We start from the raw sequence: 25343 nt of genomic DNA on the forward strand, positions 1-25343 counted from the left end.
GTGGGGTACCATAAGGTTCGGTGCTGGCACCGCAGCTGTTTACAATATACATCAGTGATATAGATGAAGGCATTAAAAGTAATATTAGCAAATTTGCTGATGACACAAAGCTGGGTGGCAGGGTGAAATGTGAGGAGGATGTTATGAGAATACAGGTTGACTTAGACAGGCTAGGTGAGTGGACGGATGCATGGCAGAAGCAGTTTCATGTGGATAAATGTGTGGTTATCTACTTTGGTGGCAAGAACAGGAAGGTAGATTACTATCTAAATGGAGTCAAGTTAGGTAAAGGGGAAGTAGGCAGTGAAGAAAGCTATTAGCATGCTGGCCTTCATAACAAGAGACCGCACCTGGAGTACTGTGTGCAGTTTTAATTTCCAAACTTGAGGAAGGACATTCTGGCTATTGAGGGAGCGCAGTGTAGGTTCACGAGGTCAATTCCCGGAATGACTAGACTATGATATGTTGAAAGATTGGAGTGAATGGGCTTGTATACGCTTGAGTTTAGAAGGATGAGGGGGGATCTGATTGAGATGTATAAAATTATTAATCGATAGAATACTCTGGAGGCAGGAAGCATGTTTCCACTGATGGATGAGTCCAGAACCAGATGACATTTAGAACAGAGTTGAGGAGAAACTTCTTCACCCAGAGAGTAGTGGATATATGGAATGTTCTACCCCAGAAGGCAGTAGAGGCCACGTCTCTGGATACTTTCAAGAAAGAGATGGATAGAGCTCTTAGAGTTAGTGGAATCAAGGGATATGGGGATAAGGCAGGAACAGGATACTGATTGTGGATGATCAGCCATGATCATAATGAATGGTGATGCTGGCTCGGAGGGTTGAATGGTCTACTCCTGCACCTATTGTCTGTTGTAAGTTAAATGCATGAGGAGTTACACATTCTAACAATCATTTACTCCTCAGCATATAGGAAAGAGATCTGGGTGAGAAAATGTCACTGCAGCATACACAGAGGCTTTCTCAGAGATGTTATTACACACCTCTAGAACAGATGGGACTTAAACCCTCCAAGATAAGGAGATTACCACTGTGCCACAAGAGGACCCCAAAAGGCTTTCATATTCAAAAATGAGGCAAAAGTCATTCCATCATACAAATATACTAAGCATATTCAAATCTTCGACTCCTTAGTTTGCTGTTTCTATTCAACGGTATATTTCATGTTTGGACCATATCATTTGAAGAATTGTATATCAACAAACTATTTTACGAAATGTACTTAAAATGGAAAGCCATCCAACTTTATTTACGGAAGAAAGTAAATGCATTGGAGACAGATCAGAGAAGGTTTACTAGATTAATATTTGGAATGACAAGGTTTACTTAGGAGGAAAGATTTGGGTGGGCTAGGCTAAGCTTGCATCCACTAGAGTTTAGAAGAATAAGAGGTGACTTAATTAAAACATATAAGATTCTGAGAGGACTTGAAGGGTAGAAATGGAGAGGATGCTTCCTCTTCTGGAAAAATCCAGAATTAGGGGTCATGGCTTAAAAATCAGGGGTCATCCATGTTTAAAAAGAAATTGGGCTAATTCCTTTTCTCTCAGTGTCATGAGTCTTTGGGACTCGCTTCCTGAAAAGATGTTGAAAGCAGAATCGTTAAGCCAGAGTTGAACAGATTCTCATTGATCAAAGGGAAGAAGAGGTTATCAGGGAAATGTGGATTTGAGATTACAATCAGATTACAATGCTAAATCAAGCTTCAAGGGTTGAATGGACTACCCCTGCTTCTAATATGTATGTTCGAGTGTACAATCATATATAATGTGTCACGCAGAATAGTGAACATCAGAAAGCAGCAACCGTAGAGCACAACTGTGCACATTTGGCTAGAAAGTTGACAATGAAAAGGAGCAATTATTTGTCAGACATACACAACAGCAAACAGAATCAGGAGGAAAGAGTGAATAGTGGTCAGGATAAGGAAAGGAATAAGCTACAAGCTGCAACTCAAACTGATTCCCAGATGGAACAATCAATGATGAGAGACAGCAAGGCAGAATTTATTACTTAAATTGATCATTTGAAATGTATTTTTTTTCTGTTTACATGTTAACACTGAGGAATGCTTTAGGCATTGAACAGAAAGTTAAGATGGAAGCAACATTAAAAGTTGGCCCCACTTGGTGTCTGGCACACATTTCTCTCCCCTTCCCCCACACATTCAGTCTTTCACCTTTTCAGAGGTCGAGTGGAATAGAGTAACAGTTGAGTCATAACATTTTTAATGTTGTTAATAAATAAATATTTTATCATGTGTTTGGGTACAATATTAATACATTATTGAAAGCTTAATTTTCATATGCACAATGTCAGAACGTCAAAATAATGTCAGAAATTAAACAAAATTCTTCATCTAGAGGTTTGCCCCAAAATTTGTTTAACAATAAATGTTGGAACACAAGCAACTAAAATAATTTAACAAAGGAAGACATCTGCAATTTTTTACCTCTGTGCACTCAGGTCAAATTTGGAGATGGATGGTGCACCAAAGTTAAGCATTGAAGCTCACAGATGTTTGTCATTTATTTGTTGGACAAGTGTATGCATATGGATTGATTTTAAAACTTTCTCTGGGGAAGATTTGCTCAAAGGGAATGTTGTCAGCTTTCATTACAGTTTCCAAAGTCAGTCTGTTCAGGAAGTGCTCCCTCTAGTGTTGTGCTGATAACAACCCATAAAATCTCCTTCAGTATAAACTTTGGCAAAATCTCTATCTCTGAATCAGAAAGTTGTAGTTAATGTCCAGTACATATCTCTATTGTAATAATGAACTATTGCATCTATTTTCAGGGCTTTCTGGGAAAACAACAAACCACCATAAAATATAGTTTAATTCAGGTGTACTCTTCTGAACGTCAACTCAAAGATTTACATACTTGTCACTGCAGCAGTATGATTCTCTCCACATGAAATAAACCGTACATTTTTCTTCTTCAACTGTTCTACCACTTTTGGCAGTGAGGATTCAAAAATGAATGTGCCATGTCCTAACTGGCCAAACTGACCAAAGCCAAATGCATATACTTCCTCTTCTGTAGAAAGGCCAAACAGAAGATATTACCAACAAATATGACAGTTGCAATTCTTAGCTCTTATTACCAATAAAATCTTGTGGTGAATAATCAATGTGCTCACATATATTAAATATATACAATTTTTTTGAAATTTTGCAAATGCAAACATACATTGGTAGATCTTTCAAAACAGAACAAAGAATTAGCAATCTCATCAGAATGGAATCAGAAACATTTAATCCATAATTAACGAAATAAATGTGTAGAATTCCACTTTTTTTTATAAACTTGAATACCTACATATCATTATAACACAATGCTAAGATATTTATTTAAAGGGCATTCAGGTAGACCAAAATTGGGATCACTGCAAATAACAAGGTGAAAACAATTATTCATAACGTCAATCTCACACTAAATATGAATCAATTTTCATCGATTCTAATACTTTAATAGATGCACATAGAATGGAAGATTTGAAAGTTCATCCATATGCCAAAATGTCATATGGCTTCAATGCTTTTTACCTTCACTTGTAATTGCGAGTACAGATATCCCCCACTTTTCGAAAGTTCACTTTATGCCACTTCGCTTTTACGAAAGACCTATATTGGTACCTGTTTTTGCTAATCAAAACAAATCCAAAGAGGATTTTCACTTTTATGAAAAAAAAGCAGAATTTTTCCCATGTATATTAATGCTTCTTCACTTTACACCATTTCAGCTTACAAAAGGTTTCATAGGAATGCTCCACTTTCGGATAGTGGGGGATACCTTAATGTATTTGGGTCTATTTTAAAGCCAATTATGAGTAACTTGCATATCACATCATCAGTGTGTGATTTTGACACCAATCTTTGAAATCCATTTTGAAGAACTGCAAACACACCTGCAAGAACAACGGTATGATCTCCCCCACAGGAAACTTGGATGATCTTTCCTGAAATACCAGTAACAAGCTGTGGGATACGGTGATTTATTGGCTGATCAAGTGGTAATCCCAGCTTTCCATTGTCAGATTCTCCAAAGGTGTAGAGTTGTCCATCATCTGTGGGAATCATACATAAATATGTTGTGGTAATTCAGCCACTGTACGTAATTCATCCTGTACGTTAACATAAGAAACAAAAGAAATAGGAGCAAACATATGCTTCTCAGCCCCTCAAATCTGCCCCACCAATCGGCCCCACCATTCAATATGATCATGGCTACTCTGCCCAGGCTTCAGGCTCTATGTTCCAGCACATCGTAATTCTCTAAAATCTTTCTGTCTCCTCTTTAAATACTTAGTGATCAAGCCTCCACAATCTTCTGAGGTAGAGAATTCTAGACATTTATTCTGGTAGAAGAAAATCTGTCACACATTAGTTTTAAATGAGGGCAGTCATCTCTCTTGCTATGTTTGAATCAAAGCTATAGTGAAATCAGGAACTGAGTGGCCCTGGTTGAATCCAAACAGAGCATCAAAGCAAGTGCTGTTTAATAGTATTGCTAATAACTTCCTGCTGTTGACGGATAGAAGGCCATTAGGGTGGTAACTGACTGGATTGGATTTATGCTGTTAGTGTTGTAAACAGTCAGCCAGGTTAGAGGCATGGCAAGTTCTGGAGCTCATGTCTTCATTCCGATTTGTTTTAGTTTTAGTTTAGAAAGACAACATGTGTTGATGCAGTCTTGGTGTCCTGTACTGTTTTTTATATAGAAGTATTATGGTTACTAGAATATTGTCAGGTCCAATAGCCTTTGCACTATCAATGCTTTTAGCCATTTCTTGATATTGTGTGGAGTGAATGGCATTGGCAGAATACTGGCATCTGACATGCAGGGGATCTTCAGACAGGCCAGGATGGATCATCTTCTTGGCAGACTGCCTGAAGATTGTTGCAAATGTTTAGGCCTGTCTTTTAAACTGATGTGCTGGGTTCCCCAATCTTTGAGGATGGGAATACATCTGGAGGGGACTTGTTTAATTGTCCACCATTATTCAATATTATAATAAGTCTGCAGATTTTAGATCTGATTACTTAGTTGGGGAGTCACTTAGACCTGTCCATCAGATTCAGCTTGAATACAAATCTACTTTGGAACATAATGGGCAGAAATAATTGTGCAATGAAGTAAGGGATTTGACAAGGAAAATGGTGAAACAAACAAAGGAATTTTATGCAAGTGCTGCGAATTGTTTTTGACTCTAAATCACAATCACAGAAAATAACTAAAATTGAGCAGATCTATAGAAGAATATAATTACTTGCATCTTAAACTAATTTTAAAAGATGGTACTTAAACTGAGAGATCTACATCTTTCAGTGTTCCTAAGCCAAATGAATATTTTTGACTCCCAATGTGATAGTTTATTTTAATAAATATTTTGTCTTACTGAGATTGGAAACGTAGTGCTGTTTCAGTCCCAGTAATTTCTTGAGAAGCCATGCATCCTTTATGTAGTGCAACAGAAAGTCTACTGGCATTGAAAAATTGGAAATTGAGACAATAAATCTTATGAAAATTACATTATATTTGTCAACAGTTTAACAGTCTTTCTTGCCCAATCTGAGGGTCATTTGAAATTAATTTTCCACTCATCTTTAAGAAAGAGAGTTGCCACAGAGTAGGTTATTAATCCTTTCTCAAATCTTTGCTGACATCACTTTGGAGCTAAATGCACCCTTGAATCTCCATGCTTTCATCTGGAGAAGATTATCTCCTCTGTGACTCAGAGATGGTTCAACCGAGATTTTCATATGCTTGTCATTTGACCACCAGCTCATTCCTGACCACCAGACCAGGTAGGATAAAAAAAGCTTTTTCAGTTACAGTTCATTCTGCAATGCTCTAAAATATATCACTGAATCGTTAATAAAATCAAGCCATACTTTTCAACAAACTACAATCAAACAGCATACATGAACAGGTTTTTCAGATACCTACTTGTATTCAATGGATACAGCAATAAAATATATAATGTATAAAACATAATAATGACAGTGGCTTAAATCACTGACAACAATAAATGTATTCCATGACATGGGCTTAAAAATTTAAATCATGAAGACATATAGATCATGCTCTATGCCTGGATACAGGGGATTAAGAAGTGATTTAATTGAGGTAATTAAGAATATTAAAGGATCTTTTAGAGTAGATAATTTCTGTGAGATAGGTACACAATTTCTCTGGGATGGTCTTGTGATGTAGTGGGACCGTCCCTCTCTCTGAGCCAGTAGGCTCATGCATCACCTGCTCTGGAAGTATGCCACAACATATCCAAATAGGCTGATTGCAAATTCACATAATTCCTCTCGTGAAAAATCCTAGAAAATGGACAGCATGGTGGCTCAGTGATTTGCACTGCTGCTTCACAGAGCCAGGGACCCAGGTTCGATTCCAGCCTTGGGCGACTGTATGTGTGGAATTTGCACATTTTTCCCGTGTCTGCGTGGGTTTCCTCCGGGTGCTCCAGTTTCCTCTCACAATCCAAAGATGTGCAGGTAAGGTGAATTAGCCATTCTAAATTGCCCATAGTGCTAGGTGCATTAGTCAGAGAGAAATGGGTCTAGGTAGGTTACTCTTCGGTGAATTTGTTGGGCCAAAAGGCCTGTTTCCACACAGTAGGGAATCTTATAAAAAAAAGGGAATAGTATCTTAAGTTAAAGCTTCACCATTCAATGGTCATGTTAGAAAGCTGTTATTTATGTAAAGGGTCGTGCAAATCTGGAACTCTCTCCCCAGAAAAAACTGAGTCTTATCAATTGCAAATTTCAGTACAGCATGATACATTTTTCTTATGCAAGGCTATTTAAATAGAGTTCAGATGCATTTCAGACATGATTTAACTGAATGGCTTGAGGGATAAGTGGCCGAGTCCTTCGCTAGGCTCTTGCACAAGTATGGCTAATAACCAAGAAAATCAGCAGAAAACCCAGAATTTGCTTTTTTTTTAAAAAGTACCTGTTACAAAGGCAGAATGGTAATATCCACAGGAAACCCAGCTGATCGGTTTTCCAACATCTACTTGGTGTGGTACACTGGCATTGTTTTTAGTATCAAGACCAATTTGTCCTTCAGAATTGTCACCCCACATAAAGAGTTTCCCATTCTCTAAAAAATATGTTCAATGAAACAAGAAACAAATAAAAAAGTGAAAGCATTTCCTCAATATTAAATACAATTTTAAAAATGCACAATTTTTACACTAGCGCATTCAATACACTTACATATACTTTATTGAGGAAGTAAAAACAGGAAATAAGGAAATAATTATTGCAGACAATTTTGCAGTGAAAATTAAATTGTTTAGACTGCTTGTACGGAATGAGCTGCCAGAAGAAGTAGTGGAGACTGGTACAATTGCAACATTTAAAAGGCATATGGATGGGTATATGAATAGGACAGGTCTGGAGGTATATGGGCTGGGTGCTGGCAGGTGGGACTAGATTGGGTTAGGATATCTGGTCAGCATAGACGGGTTGGACTGAAGGGTCTGTTTCCGAGCTGTACATCTCTGACTCTATGACTTCTCAGTACCTGGAACATTTTGACCTAAGTTTTAAGCAGTGTTGACCACCTGTTTGAGCAGCTTTCAGAGAGTAGCAATATTATCAGTGAGCTGCGTGGCTGCACATTCCCTCGGAAGTTCCATGCATGTTGATTAGCATACTGACATGTGAACTTTTGCATGAAGACCTCACTGCCACATGTGGACCTCGGAGGCACAGAGTTATAAAAGATTAAGGGAAATGGAGGAGACGAGAGTGTTTCATCTAGATCAGATAACATGGGAATTTGAGTTCATATGGACGGGTTACAAGGGGTGTGCAAGGGCAAGAGCTGGCATTGAAGGACATCCTGGGTGAAAGTCATAGAGTCATAGAGATGTACAGCATGGAAACATACCCTTCAGTCCAACCCGTCCATGCTGACCAGATAAGCCAAACCAATCTAGCCCCACCTGCCAGCAGCTGGCCCATATCCCTCCAAGCCCTTCCTATTCATATTACCATCCAATTGCCTCTTAAATGTTGCAATTGTACCAGCCTCCACCATTTCCTCTGGCAGCTCATTCCATGCACGTACCACACTCTGTGTGAAAAAGTTGCCCTTTAGGTCTCTGTTATATCTTGCCCCTCTCACCCTAAACCTATGCCCTCTAGTTCTGGACTCCCCCACCCCAGGGATAAAACTGTGCCTATTTACCCTATCTATGCCCCTCATAATTTTGTAAACTTCTATGAGGTCACCCCTTAACCTCAGACTCTCCAGGAGAAAACAGCCCCAGCCTGTTCAGCCTCTCCCTATAGCTCAAATCGTCCTGCCCTGGCAATATCCTTGTAAGTCTTTTCTGAACCCTTTCAAGTTTCACAATATCTTTCCGATAGGAAGGAGACCAGAATTGCACGCATTATTCCGACAATGGCCTAACCAATGTCTTGCACAGCTGCAACATGACCTCCCAACTCCTGTACTCAATACTCTGACCAATAAAGGAAAGCATACCAAACGCCTTCTTCACTGTCCTATCTACCTGCGACTCCACTTTCAAGGAGCTATGAACCTGTAATCCAAGGTCTCTTTGTTCAGCAACACTCCCCAGGACCTTACCATTGTGTATAAATGCTGCTAATATTTGCTTTCCCAAAATGCAGCACCTCGCATTTATCTGAATTAAACTCCATCTGCCACTTCTCAGCCCATTGGCCCATCTGGTCAAGATCCTGTTGTAAGCTGAGATAACCCTCTTCGCTGTCCACTACACCTCCAATTTTGGCGTCATCTGCTAATTTACTAACTGTACTTCTTATGCTCGCATCCAAATCATTTATGTAAATGACAAAAAGTAGAGGACCCAGCACCGATCCTTGTGGCACTCCACTGGTCACAGGCCTCCACTCTCAAAAACAACCCTCCACCACCACCCTCTGTCTTCTACCATTGAGCCAATTCTGTAACCAAATGGCTAGTTCTCCCTGTATTCCATGAGATCTAACCTTGCTAATCAGTCTCCCATGGGGACCTTGTCGAACGCCTTACTGAAGTCCATATAGATCACATCCACTGCTCTGCCCTCATCAATCTTCTTTGTTACTTCTTCAAAAAACTCAATCAAGTTTGTGAGACATCATTTCCCACTCACAAAGCCATGTTGACTATCCCTAATCAGTATTAAAACCACTGCTTAATGCTACAAGAGTGTCTCAGAATGTTCCTATTTGCTCTACCAACCAAGCAATGTTAATCTCGTCTGCTGGATCATTACCAGTTCTCTAACCTGCAGGGAGTTTCTTTAACCTTAATCCATTGTCATCCTCAATGGTTTGTGCAAGAATCTTGGGAAACATATTAATAAGTGAATGACATGGGAGAAAGCAGGGGATATGCCAATGGTGATTATCAGTAGAAGTCCAAGATCAAAGAGGGCATATAGATCACATCTACCGCTCTGCCCTCATCAATCCTCTTTGTTACTTCTTCAAAAAACTCAATCAAGTTTGTGAGACATGATTTCCCACGCACAGAGCCATGTTGACTATCCCTAATCAGTCTTTACCTTTCCAAATACATGTACATCCTGTCCCTCAGAATTCCCTCCAATAACTTGCCCACCCCCCACCAACGATAGGCTCATTGTTCTACAGTTCCCTGGCTTGTCCTTACCACCCTTCTTAAACAGTGGCACCACATTTGCCAACCTCCAGTCTTCCAGCACTTCACCTGTGACTATCGATGATACAAATATCTCAGCAAGAGACCCAGCCATCACTTCTCTAGCTTCCCACAGAGTTCTCGGGTACACCTGATCAGGTCCTGGGGATTTATCCACCTTTACCCATTTCAAGACATCCAGCACTTCCTCCTCTGTAATCTGGGTATTTTGCAAGATGTCACCATCTATGAGGTATTTTAGGAGAGTGATGAGCACAGGATGGCCTAACAGCTCTTAAAACAACTTTGCTTTACAACACCTTGTACTAAGTCTCAAGGAATGGAGTTGGACCTTCTCAGAAGCCCAACTCAGTACTTGTAGCTATCTTATGGATCTGCTTTTGTTGTCTGCAGGACTAAGTCAATTCCCCTCCTTTTTCACCTAAGAATGAAAATTGCATGCAATGGGGTCTTGTAATTCGGGTGGGTCTCTCTTTATGTAAAATTTCCAAACTCAAGCTATCCACCTCTGCAGAAAAAATCTTTTGGAATGTGGGGAAGTATGTCAAAGTTTGAATAATGATTCTTCGTCTGGAGGTATAAAAAATAGTTAAGAAGTAAGAGTGTAAAGTTGCAAAAGTTCACAAGTTAAACAAATGAGCAGTATAATGGCAGATGCAGATTGAATGTAAATAGCAAATAGGGATGTACAAGGTATCCTAAATCAGGTTATCATTGAGTGCACAGAATTGATAAGCAAGGATATTTAAAGATCAAAGTGCTTCTGCCATTAAAAGCAGTGTTTCAGTTGCAAAAACCAACAAGTAGGTTAAAAAGGATTCATCTCATGATGTATAGATATAAAAATCACAGACCACCTGCCAGATTACATGGGGGTAATCTATTCAGTCATGTTAGACATCTCACTTAGGAATGATAGAGTGAACCTTGAACAAAGTCCAGCAATATTTAACCAGGATGGTGTGCGGATGAAGGCATGTAGCTATAAGACTAGATTAACCTGAGTCATCTCTCCTGGAATTTAGGAGGTTGATCTGGTTTAAACAGTGAAGGAAACTACTTGATAGCAAATCACTGATCAAGCTCGAAAGGGGATCCAGAACAAGGCAATATCTTGAAATTTGAAGAACTAAGCTTGTTAAAAACAGATCAAGAAAATATGAAAATGATGACTTAAATGCAAAAATCTATTGAAATATCTGACAGGACAATAAGTACATGATCAACCCCAAGAATTGTCTCAGGTGTGAAGGAAAGTCATTAAGTTGCCTAATGCCAGGATCAGATAGTTTGATAAATACATTCTCTGGTCTCATTCTTATGGCACAGATCAAAATATTCTTTCACGGGATGCATAGTATTAACCTAAACTACATAATTTCAGGAGTTTATTTCTAAAGATGAAATCCACACTGTTTTATTTCTTCACAACTTCCTCGGACCTGTTTCTTTAGTGTTTAAAAAGAAGCCATTGGAATGAAAGCAACCTGTACTTAGAAAGTACAGGTTTTAAATACACATTATAAATAATCATTTTCAAAATAGCGATTTAAATCTTCTGAAGCAACATACCAAAGATCTGTCATTACGAACCAGTTGTGGGTCTGACATCGTGTAATTTCAATCATCATTATTTGTAATGTCAAAATCCTTCAGTTCAGTTGTAATGAACATTTGGTAGTTTCAAAAGACAGAAGGTCTCTTTCCAGAGATTGTTTAACATTTACACCCAACAAGTTTAACATGGTGTAATGTCAAAGACACTTTATATTGACAATAAATAAGACTTGTAAAACAAACATCAAGGTCCAAGCTAATTTTTATGGCAAGAAGAATGGGACACTGCCTTTGCAAAGTCTCACTCAATTCTGTTTTGTTACCACAACCCATCAGCATATCAGTGCTATAACTGAACTGTGAATGCACTCTTTAACACACGTTACCATGACCTATCGGAATGAAAATAGCAAATTATGTTAGTAAATTTCATAAGGAGCTGGTTTAAGACTGCCAAATTTACATCAATAAAGAGTTTTCAGCCAGAATGGAGAGAGGAGCCAGATGTTTCATTAGTCCAAGATGGATTCAAACTCAGGTTTCCAAGATGAAATGATCACAGTGAATCATTCTGCCAAACATCCTCTTCAGAGGGCTTAATAATTAAATGAATGAGCCATCAGTATGCAAGTAGTAAAAACTATTTCAAAATTCATCAAATCATTATTGAAACTGGAAAGATTGTATTACTTCTTTAAAATGCCAATAACTAAATAAGAGAAATGTAACAATATGAACATTAAGTAGATTAACGAGACAGTGAATAAATAGTTATACTTAATTGTTTTTTACTAGAATTGTAGAAAAGTTTATAAGCAGTGTATAGGCAAAATGCTGAGAGTGCTTAAAATCTGAAACAAACAGAGAACATTGGAGAAACATAACAGGTTTAACAGCATTTGTAGAGAGAGAAACAGAGTTAATATTTAGAGTTTCATGCAACTCTTCAAAATGCTGTTTTTGCAAATGATATACCTTGGGGCTCAGAATTTGAAGTTAAGTATATCAAGCACAATCTTGAAATTTGTTGATGACTTCAGAAGTATGAATTGGTGCATTTTGGGAAGAGAAGTGAAGAATGGGAGTAAAGACCCTGTCGAAGTGGTTGGTAGAATACAGAGATTTATTGATGCAAAACTACTTCTTAAAAACAGGCTTAACTTCAATTTTTAAAAATAAAGTCAAAGCATAGAGAGCAAAGATATTGTACTGAAGTTCTACTGTACATTTTACTCCTTATAAAAAGAGAATTAAAACCATAAATCTCATGTTACACAAAGTCACCAAGATGATGCGAGGGATGAGGAATTGCAGTTAATATAGCAGAGACATGTAATAATGACACTAGCATACAAGCTGAGAAATTTAATAAATGCTTTTTGTTTTAGCTATGTAGGTTTTCCATGGAGTGAATAAATAAATAGTTCTTGCCTAGTTCAAGAGCTAACAACAAGTAATGACTAATTTTAAATTGTCAGAAGAGGATTGAGAAATTTAACAAATGTTATGTGCACATTAATTGCTTTGCCCAAAGAAGTGATAAAAGCAGTGAATCACATCTGTTAATGGAAGGGGAAACAAGTATTTTAAGGAAAAACACAGGGCTCTAGGTCAAAGCAAAAAATTGGCAGCAAGTTTTGAATTCAAACCAAAATACTGGAAAGCATTTAAACTATGTCTGGCAGCAAAGAAGAGAAACAGTTGTCGATTTCATCAGAACTTGAAGTAGTTTCACATTGCTTTAGTAAAGTCACAGCTCAGCCACCACAGGTCAAAGAGCATACTTGCATTCTGCAAAGCATATTGTTCCATGGATTGTCTTGCAACAGCAAGAGGACATTGGAAAACATGCAGTTGATCTTGAGATAAAAACAAAATACTCTGGATGCTGCAAATTTGAAATAAAAACAGAGGAATTCAGCAGGTCTAAGAGCATCTATGAACAAAGTCAAAAGTCACAAGATAACAGGTTATAGTTCGACAGGTTTATTTGAAATCACAAGCTTTCTTCTCATGATGACGAAGCAGTGCTCCGAAAGCTTGTGATTTCAAATAAACCTGTTGGACTACAACCTGCTGTCGTGTGACTTCTGACTTTGTCCAACACTGGCGCCTCCACATCATTGCATCTGTGGAGAAAGAAACAATTGTTTGATTCCAGTATGACTTTACTTCAGATCCAATGTGTTCTGAAGCTGAGATTAACTCTGTTTCTCTCTCCACAGATGCTGCCAAGTCTGTGCTGTTTCTCCAGAACTTTCTCTTTTTCTTACACTTGATCCTAAGATTCACTTCAGATTCGAAAATTAGAACATGGCATTACTTGCAGACTGGATACTTTCAGACATAATGGACATACCAAGTATCATATAGTAAAGTCTGTAATGGAAGAGAATATTTTGAAGAGACGAGATAAACACAACAATCCTGAAATAGAATCATAGAACCCCGACAATGCAGATAGAGGCCATTCGGCCCATCAAGTCTGCACCAATCTGTCAAACAGCATTCCAACATGCCCACATTACAGGCATTTCCTGATTATAAACTTAAATTTTTAATAGTGCACTTTAAGCCTCAAAACTTTCAAAATCCCTTACCAGTTAAAGCTGCTGAGATGTTTGATCCAGCTGCCAGAAGTTTTATTTTTTTATGATTTGTGAAAAACTCTACACGTTGAAATACTGTTCTTGCCTCAGTATCTCCCAGACCCAACTGTCCTTCACTGTTGTCACCAGCAGCATAAACATTTCCTTGTTCTGCAATAAGTATATTGGTTAGTTATTGAAATAATGCACAATCTTATCATTTCAACTCCATTTATGATTTTTAAGTCTTTATGATAAACCATGTTTAGTGCAGATAAAATTAACAAAGGCAGAAATTGAAGAAACAAAAAAAAACTAAAAATCAAACACAGAATTGGATTATAATCACCAATCCAAAATTGCGAAAGCTGACCATCAAAAATGTAATAGCTGTTATACCCATTCCTGCTAAATTTTGGTTTAATTAAAAGGCACTGCATAAAAGACCAATTTAACCCTGTCAGAAAAGACTGTTAACTCCAAGTCAATCTTCATTGTTATACAGGACATTTTGAAGGTTACCAAAGCGAACTACAGGATGTGCTCCAATTACAAACAAACAGATTTTTAACAGAAATCTATTCCATACTGATGATTTCCCAGAAGAAACAGTCAAAATTAAATTTCATGCTGGTTAATCTGCAATGGTATTGCAGACTAAACCATATGTATTTTGAATACAAAAGAATGAAACTCAAGGGGCCTAAATGAACTGATGTACACAGATGTAATTCAGTACAGGTTTTAAATACAAAAATAATCTGAGGTTTATACAGATAGGTCCAATTATAAATAAGGGCAATCATGGTTGGGAAAATGCAGAGGAATCAAAAGCTAAAAATACAAACTGTTAATGCTTTAGAACAAATGAGTAATGTATCATCTTCTCAGATTCCTTTCATCTTATTTATGATTGATTTGGAGATGTATCACTAATAATAGTCATAGAGTCAGAGATGTACAGCATGGAAACAAACCCTTCAGTCCAACTTGTCCATGCCAACCAGACATCCCAACCAATCTAGTCCCACCTGCCAGCACCCGGCCCATATTCCTCCAAACCCTTCCTATTCATATACCCATCCATATGCCTCTTAAATGTTGCAATTGTACCAACCTCCACTACATCCTCTGCTCATTCCATACACGTACCACCCTCTGCGTAAAAAAGTTGCCCCTTAGGTCTCTTTTATATCTTTCCCTTCTCATCCTAAACCTACTCCCCGATCCCAGGGAAAAGACTTTGTCTATTTATCCTTTCCATGCCCCTCATAATGTTGTAAACCTCTATAAGGTCACCCCTCAGCCTCCAACGCTCCAGGGAAAACAGCCCCAGCCTGTTCAGCCTCTCCCTGTAGCTCAAATCCTCCAACCCTGGCAACATCCTTGTAAATATTTTCTGAATCCTTTCAAGTTTCACAACATCTTTCTGATAGGAAGGAGACCAGAATTGCACACAATATTCCAACAGTGGCCTAACCAATGTCCTGTACAGCTGCAACATGACCTCCCAACTCCTGTACTCAATACTCTGACCAATAAAGGAAAGCATACCAAATGCTTTCTTACACTCGCACCCAAATCATTTATGTAAATGACAAAAAGGAGAGGACCCAGCACCGATCCTTGTGGCACTTCACTGGTCACAGGCCTCCACTCTCAAAAACAACCCTCCACCACCACCCTCTGTCTTCTACCATTGAGCCAATTCTGTAACCAAATGGCTAGTTCTCCCTGTATTCCATGAGATCTAACCTTGCTAATCAGTCTCCCATGAGGGACCTTGTCGAACGCCTTACTGAAGTCCATATAGATCACATCTACTGCTCTGCCCTCATCAATCTTCTTTGTTACTTCTTCAAAAAACTCAATCAAGTTTGTGAGACATCATTTCCCACTCACAAAGCCATGTTGACTATCCCTAATCAGTATTAAAACCACTGCTTAATGCTACATGAGTGTCTCAGAATGTTCCCAATGCTCCACCAACCAAGCAATGTTAATCTCATCTGCTGGATCATTACCAGTTCTCTAACCTGCAGGGAGTTTCTTTAACCTTAATCCATTGTCATCCTCAATGGTTTGTGCAAGATTCTTGGGAAACATATTAATAAGTGAATGACATGGGAGAAAGCAGGGGATATGCCAATGGTGATTACCAGAAGTCTAAGATCAAAGAGGGCACAAATTAAAAGAGCTGAAAATGTGTTGATGGAAAAGCGTGGCAGGTCAGGCAGCATCCAAGGAACAGGAGAATCGACGTTTCGGGCATCAGCCCTTCTTCAGGAATCTGATGCCCGAAACGTCGATTCTCCTGTTCCTTGGATGCTGCCTGACCTGCTGCGCTTTTCCAGCAACACATTTTCAGCTCTGATCTCCAGCATCTGCAGTCCCCACTTTCTCCATAAATTAAGAGAGCACAAGATCTGTCAAAAAGGAACACTGTTAGACATAAATAGCCTCTGCACAGAAACAAATCAAAACGTTGATGCAATCCCATTTAGGCGAAATGAAAATGGTTGGATCTTAAAATTTTCCAGGGCAGAAATTAGAAGCAACTGCTGTAAGGGCCCATAAAGTGCCTGAGGTTGCCTTCTCAGCAATCTCCCCATTCATTTTCAATTTATCCGCAACTTTACGTGGAGCAGGTAAGGCTAAGGCATCCAGCCTGCTGTTGTCCCAAGTGAGGACCTTAATGTAGCCACTTCACACTTAGTCTCAATTTTGAGGCTAGCGAAAGGAATTCTGAGAGCGCAGTCAATTTCCAGCCCATTTAATCTCCTTGGTGCACAAAATAGTTGGACAGGAAAAATCCACATCCAAAATATCCTGACCAATTCAAATGCTTACCGCCATCTTCGTGTAATATTGCCAACAAACAAATGGACTGAAGATCTTTGAGAGATTACAAAATTGACCCACTCAACATCAGTGACTAGATCACAGGTAAAACCTAGTAAGGTGTCAAAAATTTATGGTGGCAAGAATTGACCAAGTGTGAACAAAACACAGCAAAATAATCAAGTCATAAACACAGCGTATACATTCAGCTTCCATATATTTTAAATGTTATAGATATTGGGAAAATTGTGAAGCTAACTTATTAGAATATATGGTGCTCCTTTCAGTACAGGCTGAAGAATTTGTTGGTCCAAAACTAAGGTTCTAGAGGACAATCATCACTTGGAGCTTGCAAATACAGTATGAAAGCTTTACATAGACAGTTTCTCTTGTAAATGTCCACATTTGAACTTTTAATATAAACAAAAGTAGACAGGAATTGAAAATAAACATGATAATTGTAACATATTACAAAATCAATGACCTATTTTTGCAACCTAAATTACATTCATATAATTTTGAACATCTATATTAACAATAGTGTAATTAAAAACTAGCATCACCATCATACCTGTGGAAACTAATGTATGGTTTCTCCCACAAGCAGTGAGCTTCACTTTTTCTGATTTCAAAGCTGAAAAGAGAAAAAAAGTACAAAATTCTGTTCTCATTTTAAAACTGCAATACATAAAAATACAGTAAAATATTTCAAAAGTAGTTTTTCAAAAACTGTGGGGCAGTTGATTTACTTTGCATGATGCTTTGTTTTAGATGCAAATACACTGAACTCTTGCAAACAAGAAATGAACAGAACTCAAACTAGCGCTCCATTTCCAACAATTTTGAGCATGACTATCACACTCCTTACATAGGTCTGATTCAAAAGATTTATGGTATTAATTACAACGAATGATTTGGAGATGCCGGTGTTGGACTGGGGTGTACAAAGGTACAAATCACACAACACCAGGTTATAGTCCAACAGGTTTAATTGGAACTTCATTAGGTGGTTGATTAAGGAGGGGCGCTGTTGGACTTTAGCTCAATCTACCAGCTTACTTTCCTCTATGTGTGAGCCGAGTCCTGCATGTTCTTTCAATGAAGCAATAGGAGAAGATATTCGGTCTCAAACTCTTAGTTTATTTTAGCAGTAAGTGGATAAAGTATACAGAGCTCTGGGTCTAGGTCTTCCAGTCCCTGACAAACAGCAAAGTGTGTCAGTTCACGAAGTCCGACATATTCCTGTCCCTGACCCAGTCTTTTATACAGTACAGAACGTCATGCAATTACTGAGGTGGGATTGTCTTCTGACTGGCTGTTGATCTGACTCCATTCTCCGCTTTCTCATGTTCCCGGATGTCTGACCCCATGTGACCTCCTTCTGCCCGCGAAACAGTCTCCACGTGATGTCCTCTTGTGCACGAAACAACCTCCACACATCTCGTATCTGTACGCACAGGGCGGTAACATCCTTGCTGTTTGTCTCATTCCCCCGACCGCAACCGTGGCCGCTCCCACCAAGCCACATATTTACAGCGCTCCGAAAGCTAGTGCTTCCAATTAGGGCGGCACGGTGGCACAGTGGTTAGCACTGCTGCCTCACAGCGCCTGAGACCCGGGTTCAATTCCCGCCTCAGGCGACTAACTGTGTGGAGTTTGCACATTCTCCCCATGTCTGCGTGGGTTTCCTCCGGGTGCTCCGGTTTCCTCCCACAATCCAAAGATGTGCAGGTCAGGTGAATTGGCCATGCTAAATTGCCTGTAGTGTTAGGTAATGGGTAAATGTAGGGGTATGGGTGGGTTGCGCTTCGGCGGGTCGGTGTGGACTTGTTGGGCCAAACGGCCTGTTTCCGCACTGTAATGTAATCTAATCTAATCTAAACCTGTTGGACTATAACCTGGTGTTGTGTGATTTGTAACTAATTACAACAAAACACAGCATCCCTGACATATCAATTTAAAGCCGCTGTACAAGCACAAGTGCTGAATACCACTTCGCTTTTTTTTTAATTTCTGCCAAACTCAACTTCATATTTGTCTACAAGATGTGCTGTCATCTCCACATTCCTCATTCCATAATTTCTCCTCCATTGCCCTTACTAAAGTTTGCTCATCTATGAGTCCACCACCAACTCTTCTACTCCCTCATGTGAAAGCTCCTAATGCTCCAATAACTTTTCTTTAGATGCTTGGATATAGAGTTAATGCCAGTGGATAACCTTCCTTATCCACTGGCATTAACTCTAATCCTTCATACTGCTATCTTTGCTGCCTTAAAAAAAAACTTTAAATCCGTTCACTCTAATTAGAGTATCAAAGTATTTTCTAAAAGTTGAAGGTTATAATGCTAGATGACTTTGCAACACTGACCAGAACTGCCACTTTCTTAAAGAAGTCCAACCTTCGGCCCACATCTGTGCCATCCATTATCCGATTCTAAACTAATCCCATCTGCTTCTACCTAGTCCATATCCCTATATTCCCTGCCTGTTTCTTCCTGAAAGTATGCCATATACCAAGTTTGAGAGACATGAATTCCCACACACAAAGCCATGTTGACTATCCATAATCAGTCCTTGCCTTTCCAAATACATGTACATCTGTCCCTCAGGATTTCCTCCAACAACTTGCCCACCAACATCAGGCTCACTGGTCTACAGTTCCCTGGCTTGTCCTTACCACCCTTCTTAGACAGTGGCACCATGTTCGCCAACCTCCAGTCTTCTGGCATCTGACCTGTGACTATCGATGATACAAATATTTCAGCAAGAGGCCCAGAAATCACTTCTCTAGCTTCCCAAAGAGTTCTAGGGTACACCTGATCAGGTCCTGGGGATTTATCCACCTTTTATGTGTTTCAAGACATCCAGCACCACTTCCTCTGTAATATGGACATTTTGCAAGATGTCACCATCTATTTCCCCACATTCTATATCTTCCATGTCCTTTTCCACAGTAAATACTGATGAAAAATACTCATTTAGTATTGCCCCCATTTCCTGCGGCTCCACACAAAGGCCGCCTTGCTGATCTTTGAGGGGCCCTATTCGCTCCCTAGTTACCCTTTTGTCCTTAATGTATGTGTAAAAACCTTTGGATTCTCCTTAATTCTACTTGCCAAAGCTATCTCATGTCCCTTTTTGCCCTCCTGATTTCCCTCTCAGGTATATTCCTACTGCCTTTATACTCTTCTAAGGATTCACTAAATCTATCCTGTCTATACCTAACATATGCTTCCTTCTTTTTCTTAACCAAACCCTCAATTTCTTTAGTTATCCAGCATTCCCTATACTGACCAGCCTTTCCTTTCACCCGAACTTTCTCTGGATTCTCGTCATCTCATTTCTGAAGGCTTCCCATTTTCTAGCCACCCCTTTACCTGCGAACATCTGTCCCCAATCAGCTTTTGAAAGTTCTTGCCTACTATCATCAAAATTGGCCTTTCTCCAATTTAGAACTTCAACTTTTAGATCTGGTCTATCCTTTTCCATCACTATTTTAAATCTAATAGAATTATGGTCGCTGGCCCCAAAGTGCTTCCCCACTGACACCTCAGTCACCTGCCCTGCCTTATTTTCTAAGGGTAGGCCAGGTTTTGCACCTTCTCTAGTAGGTACATCCACATACTGAAACAGAAAGTTTTCTTGTACATGCTTAACAAATTCCTCTCCATCCAAACTCTCAACACTATGGCAGTCCCAGCCTATGTTTGTAAAGTTAAAATCCATAACCACCCTATTATCCTTACAGATAGCTGAGATCTCCTTACAAGTTTGTTTCTCAACTTCCCTCTGACTATTAGGGGGTCTATAATACAATCTCAATAAGGAGAGCATCCCTATCTTATTTCTCAGTTCCATCCGAATAACTTCCCTGGATGTATTTCGAGGAATATCCTCACTCAGCACAGCTGTAATGCTATCTTTTATCAAAAATGCCCTCCCCCTCCTCTCTTGCCTCCCTTTCTATCCTTCCTGTAGCATTTGTATCCTGGAACATTCAGCTGCCAGTCTTGCCCATCCCTGAGCCATGTTTCTGTAATTGCTATGATACCCCAGTCCCATGTTCCTAATCATGCCCCGAGTTCAGCTGCCTTCCCTGTTAGGCCCCTTGCATTGAAATAAATGTAGTTTAATTTATTAGTCCAACGTTGTCCCTGCCTGCCCTGACTGTTTGAGTCGCTTCTGTTCTCAACTGTTGCAGATTAAAATCTTTCCTCACTATCTTCCTGGGTCCCACAACCGCCCCCCACCACCATCGCCCAACCCCCCTCCCCCCCACCCCACCCCACCACCGCCCCCCCCAACCCCCCCCCACCCCCCCCCACCCCCCCAAACGTACTAGTTTAAATCCTCCCAGGCAGCTCTAGCAAATCTCCCTGCCAGCAGATTAGTCCCCTTCCAATTTAGGTGTGATCCATCCTTCTTGTACAGGTCACTTCTACCCCAAAAGAGATTCTAATGATCTAAAAATGTGAATCCTTCTCCCATACACCAACTCCTCAGCCATGTATTCACCTGCTCTATCCTCCTATTCCTGCCCTCACTAGCTCGTAGCACCGGGAGTATTCCAGATATTACTACTCTCGAGGACCTCCTTTTCAAATTTCTGCCTAACTCTCTGTAATTTCCCTTCAGAATCTCAAACTTTTCCCTTCCTATGTCGTTGGTTCCAGCGTGTACAACGACCTTTTGCTGGCCCCTTTCCCCCGTGAGAACATTCTGCACCCTCTGAGACATCCTTAATCCTGGCACCAGGGAAGCAACACAACATTCTGATTTTTTGCTGCTAGCCACAAAAACGTCTGTCTGTACCTCAGACTAGAGAATCCCCTAAAACAATTGATCCATTGGAACTCGACCTACCCCTCATTGCATTAGAACCAGTCTCAATATCAACATTCTTGTTTGAAATGGGGATAGCCGCAGAAGAATCCTGCACTAGCTGCCTACCTCTCTTACCTTTCCTGGAGTTAACCCATCTATGTGACTGTATGTGAGACTTTTCCCCCTTCCTATAACTGCCGTCCATCACATGCTGTTGCTGTTGCATATTCCTCATTGCTTCTAGCTGTCTCTCCAACCGATCCATTCGATCTGATAAGATTTGCAAGCAACAGCATTTATTGCAGATATAATCCTCAGTAACCCTTACACTCTCTTTAAACTCCCACATCTGACAAGAAGCACATATCACTCTGCTAAAGGCCATATTAGCTCCGTCACAATCTACAGACCCAGAAAATAACACTGTCTTATTCCTCTACAAAACACTACTCCAGGTTAAATTAATAGTTATGGCTTATATTTTAATCAAGAGACATATCTCAAAAAACATATAATCAAGAAAGTACCCACTCTACTCACTACTGCAGACTTTCTGTAGGCCACACTTAAAACAATACACTTATCTGATTCTGTGCTGTGAACTTCACCCAAACCCCAAGATCAGTTGTGAGTTTCACTGCTTGTTAATTTTCCCAGACACACTCCAATGTCCAGCAATACATGAATTCAAACAGCAAAGGCAGTATTGTGCAGGTACACTGTGGTGTCAGTTTCTTTCTCTCTCCTGCACTGACCTCACCATGTGCTTCCTTTGTCTGTTCTTCTCTCTTTTAAAACTGCTGTTGTTTTGACTTTTTTTTTCCCAAAGTTCCATCCAAATAACTTCCCTGGATGTATTTCGAGGAATATCCTCCCTCAGTACAGCTGTAATGCTATCCCTTATCAAAAATGCCACTCCCCCTCCTCTCTTGCCTCCCTTTCTGTCCTTCCTGTAGCATTTGTATCCTGGAACATTAAGCTGTCAGTCCTGTCCATCATTGAGCTATGTTTCTGTAACTGCTGTGATATTCTAGTCCTGTGTTGCTAACCATGCTTTGAGTTCATCTGTCTTCCCCATTAGGCCCCTTGCATTGAAATAAATGCAGTTTAATTTATCAGTCCTACCTAGTTCTCTGCTTTGTCCCAACTGGACCAGTCTCAGATTGAAATCTTTTCTCACTATCTCCCTGGCACTCACCCTCCCCCCCCAACCTTACTAGTTTAAAACCTTCTGAGCAGCTCTAGCAAATGTCCTTGCCAGTATAGTAGTCCCCTTCCAATTTAGGTGTGATCCGTCCTTCTTGTACACGTCTACCCCAAAGGAGCTTCCAATGATCCAAAAATGTGAATCCTTCTCCCGTATACCAGCTCCTCAGCCATGCATTCATCTGCTCTATCCTCCTTTTCCTGCCCTCACTAGCTTGTAGTACCGGGAGTAATCCAGATATTACCACTCTAGAGTACCTCTTTTTTTTAATTCCTGCCTAACTCTGTGTAATCTCCCTGAGAAATAACTGAGAAATAAGAAAGGTGGAACTGAGAAATAAGAAAGGGATGATCACCTAACTGGGATTGTATTATAGACCCCCTAATAGTCAGAGGGAAATTGAGAAACAAACTTGTAAGGAGATCTCAGTTATCTGTAAGAAGAATAGGGTGGTTATGGTAGGGGATTTTAACTTTCCAAACATAGACTGGGACTGCCATAGTGTTAAGGGTTTAGATGGAGAGGAATTTGTTAAGCATGTACAAGAAAACTTTCTGTTTCAGTATGTGGATGTACCTACTAGAGAAGGTGCAAAACCTGGCCTACCCTTAGAAAATAAGGCAGGGCAGGTGACTGAGGTGTCAGTGGGGAAGCACTTTGGGGCCAGCGACCATAATTCTATTAGTTTTAAAGTAGTGATGGAAAAGGATAGACCAGATCTAAAAGTTGAAGAAGGGAGAAAGGCCAATTTTGATGATAGTAGGCAAGAACTTTCAAAAGCTGATTGGGGGCAGATGTTCGCAGGTAAAGGTGTGGCTGGAAAATGAGAAGCCTTCAGAAATGAGATAACAAGAATCCAGAGAAAGTATATTCCTGTTAGGGTGAAAAGAAAGGCTGGTCGGTATAGGGAATGCTGGATGACTAAAGAAATTGAGGGTTTGGTTAAGAAAAAGGAAGAAACATATGTCAGGTATAGACAGGATAGATCGAGTGAATCCTTAGAGTATAAAGGCAGTAGGAGTATACTTAAGAGGGAAATCAGGAGAGCAAAATGGGGACAATAAGATAGCTTTGGCAAATAGAGTTAAGGAGAATCCAAAAGATTTTTACAAATACATTAAGGACAAAAGGGTAACTAAGGAGAGAATAGAGCCCCTCAAAGACCAGTAAGGCGGCCTTTTTGTGGAACCTATAGATGCAGCAGATACTAAACGAGTATTTTGCATCAGTATTTACTGTGGAAAAGGATATGGAAGCCATAGAATGTAGGGAAAATAGATGGTGACAGCTTGAAAACTGTCCATATTACAGAGGAGGAAGTGCTGGATGTCTTGAAATGCACAAAAGTTGATAAATCCCCAGGACCTTATAAGGTGTACCCAGAACTCTGTGAGAAGTTAGGGAAGTGATTGCTGGGCCTCTTACTGAGATATTTGTATCATCGATAGTCTCAGGTGAGATGCCGGAAGACTGGAGGTTGGCTAACGTGGTGCCACTGTTTAAGAAAGGTGGTAAGGACAAGCCTGGGAACTATAGACCAGTGAGCCTGACATCAGTGGTGGGCAAGTTGTTGGAGGTAATCCCGAGGGACAGGATGTACATGTATTTGGAAAGGAAAGGACTGATTCGGGATAGTCAACATGGCTTTGTGCGTGGGAAATCATGTCTCACAAACTTGATTGAGTTTTTTGAAGAAGTAACAAAGAGGATTGATGAGGGCAGAGCGGTAGATGTGATCTATACGGACTTCAGTCAGGTGTTCCCTTGGGAGACTGGTTAGCAAGGTTAGAGCTTATGGAATACAGGGAGAAATTGTCATTTGGATACAGAATTGGCTTCAAGGTAGAAGACAGAGGGTGGTGGTGGAGGGTTGTTTTTCAGACCGGAGGCCTGTGACCAGTGGAGTGCCACAAGGATTGGTGCTGGATCCACTACTTTTCATCATTTATTTAATGATTTGGATGTGTGCATAAAAGCTATAGTTAGTAAGTTTGCTGATGACACCAAAATTAGAGATTTGGTGGACAAGGAAGGTTACCTCAGATTACAACAGGATCTTGATCAGATGGGCCAATGGGCTGAGAAGTGGCAGATGGAGGTTATTTTAGATAAATGCGAGGTGCTGCATTTTGGGAAAGCAAATCTTACCAGGACTTATACACTTAATAGTAAGGTCTTCGGGAGTGTTGCTGAACAAAGAGACCTTGGAGAGCAGGTTCATAGCTCCTTCAAAGTGGAGTCGGAGGTAGACAGGACAGTGAAGGTGGCGCTTGGTATGCTTTCCTTTATTGGTCAGAGAATTGAGTACAGGAATTGGGAGGTCATATTGTGGCTGTACAGGACATTGGTTAGGCCACTGTTGGAATATTGCATGCAATTCTTGTCTCCTTCCTATCGGAAAGATGCTGTGAAACATGAATGGGTTCAGAAAAGATTGACAAGGATGTTGCCAGGGTTGGAGGGTTTGAGCTATAGGGAGAAGTTGAATAGGCTCGGGCTGTTTTCCCTGGAGCATTGGAAACTGAGGGGTAACCTTATAGAGGTTGATAAAATCATGAGGGGCATGGATAGGGTAAATAGAAAAGGTCTTTTTCCCTGGGGTGGGGTAGTCTAGAACT

At 40.0% G+C, this 25343-nt stretch overlaps 1 protein-coding gene across 2 annotated transcripts in view; it reads right to left on the bottom strand.

Annotated features, from left to right (window-relative positions):
* Positions 1-25343, bottom strand: part of rpgra (retinitis pigmentosa GTPase regulator a) — a 100595-nt gene that overhangs the window by 61800 nt on the left and 13452 nt on the right. For both annotated transcript variants that reach the window (XM_072585117.1, XM_072585116.1), the window contains exons 4-8: positions 17264-17326; positions 13864-14022; positions 6995-7144; positions 3933-4091; positions 2906-3061 (exon numbers count right to left, since the gene is read on the bottom strand). In XM_072585117.1, the coding sequence (XP_072441218.1) occupies positions 2906-3061; positions 3933-4091; positions 6995-7144; positions 13864-14022; positions 17264-17326 (687 nt within the window). The remainder of the gene's footprint in view (positions 1-2905; positions 3062-3932; positions 4092-6994; positions 7145-13863; positions 14023-17263; positions 17327-25343) is intronic.

This window comes from Chiloscyllium punctatum, chromosome 15 (assembly GCF_047496795.1).
Source record: "Chiloscyllium punctatum isolate Juve2018m chromosome 15, sChiPun1.3, whole genome shotgun sequence".
Classification (NCBI taxonomy): domain Eukaryota; kingdom Metazoa; phylum Chordata; class Chondrichthyes; order Orectolobiformes; family Hemiscylliidae; genus Chiloscyllium; species Chiloscyllium punctatum.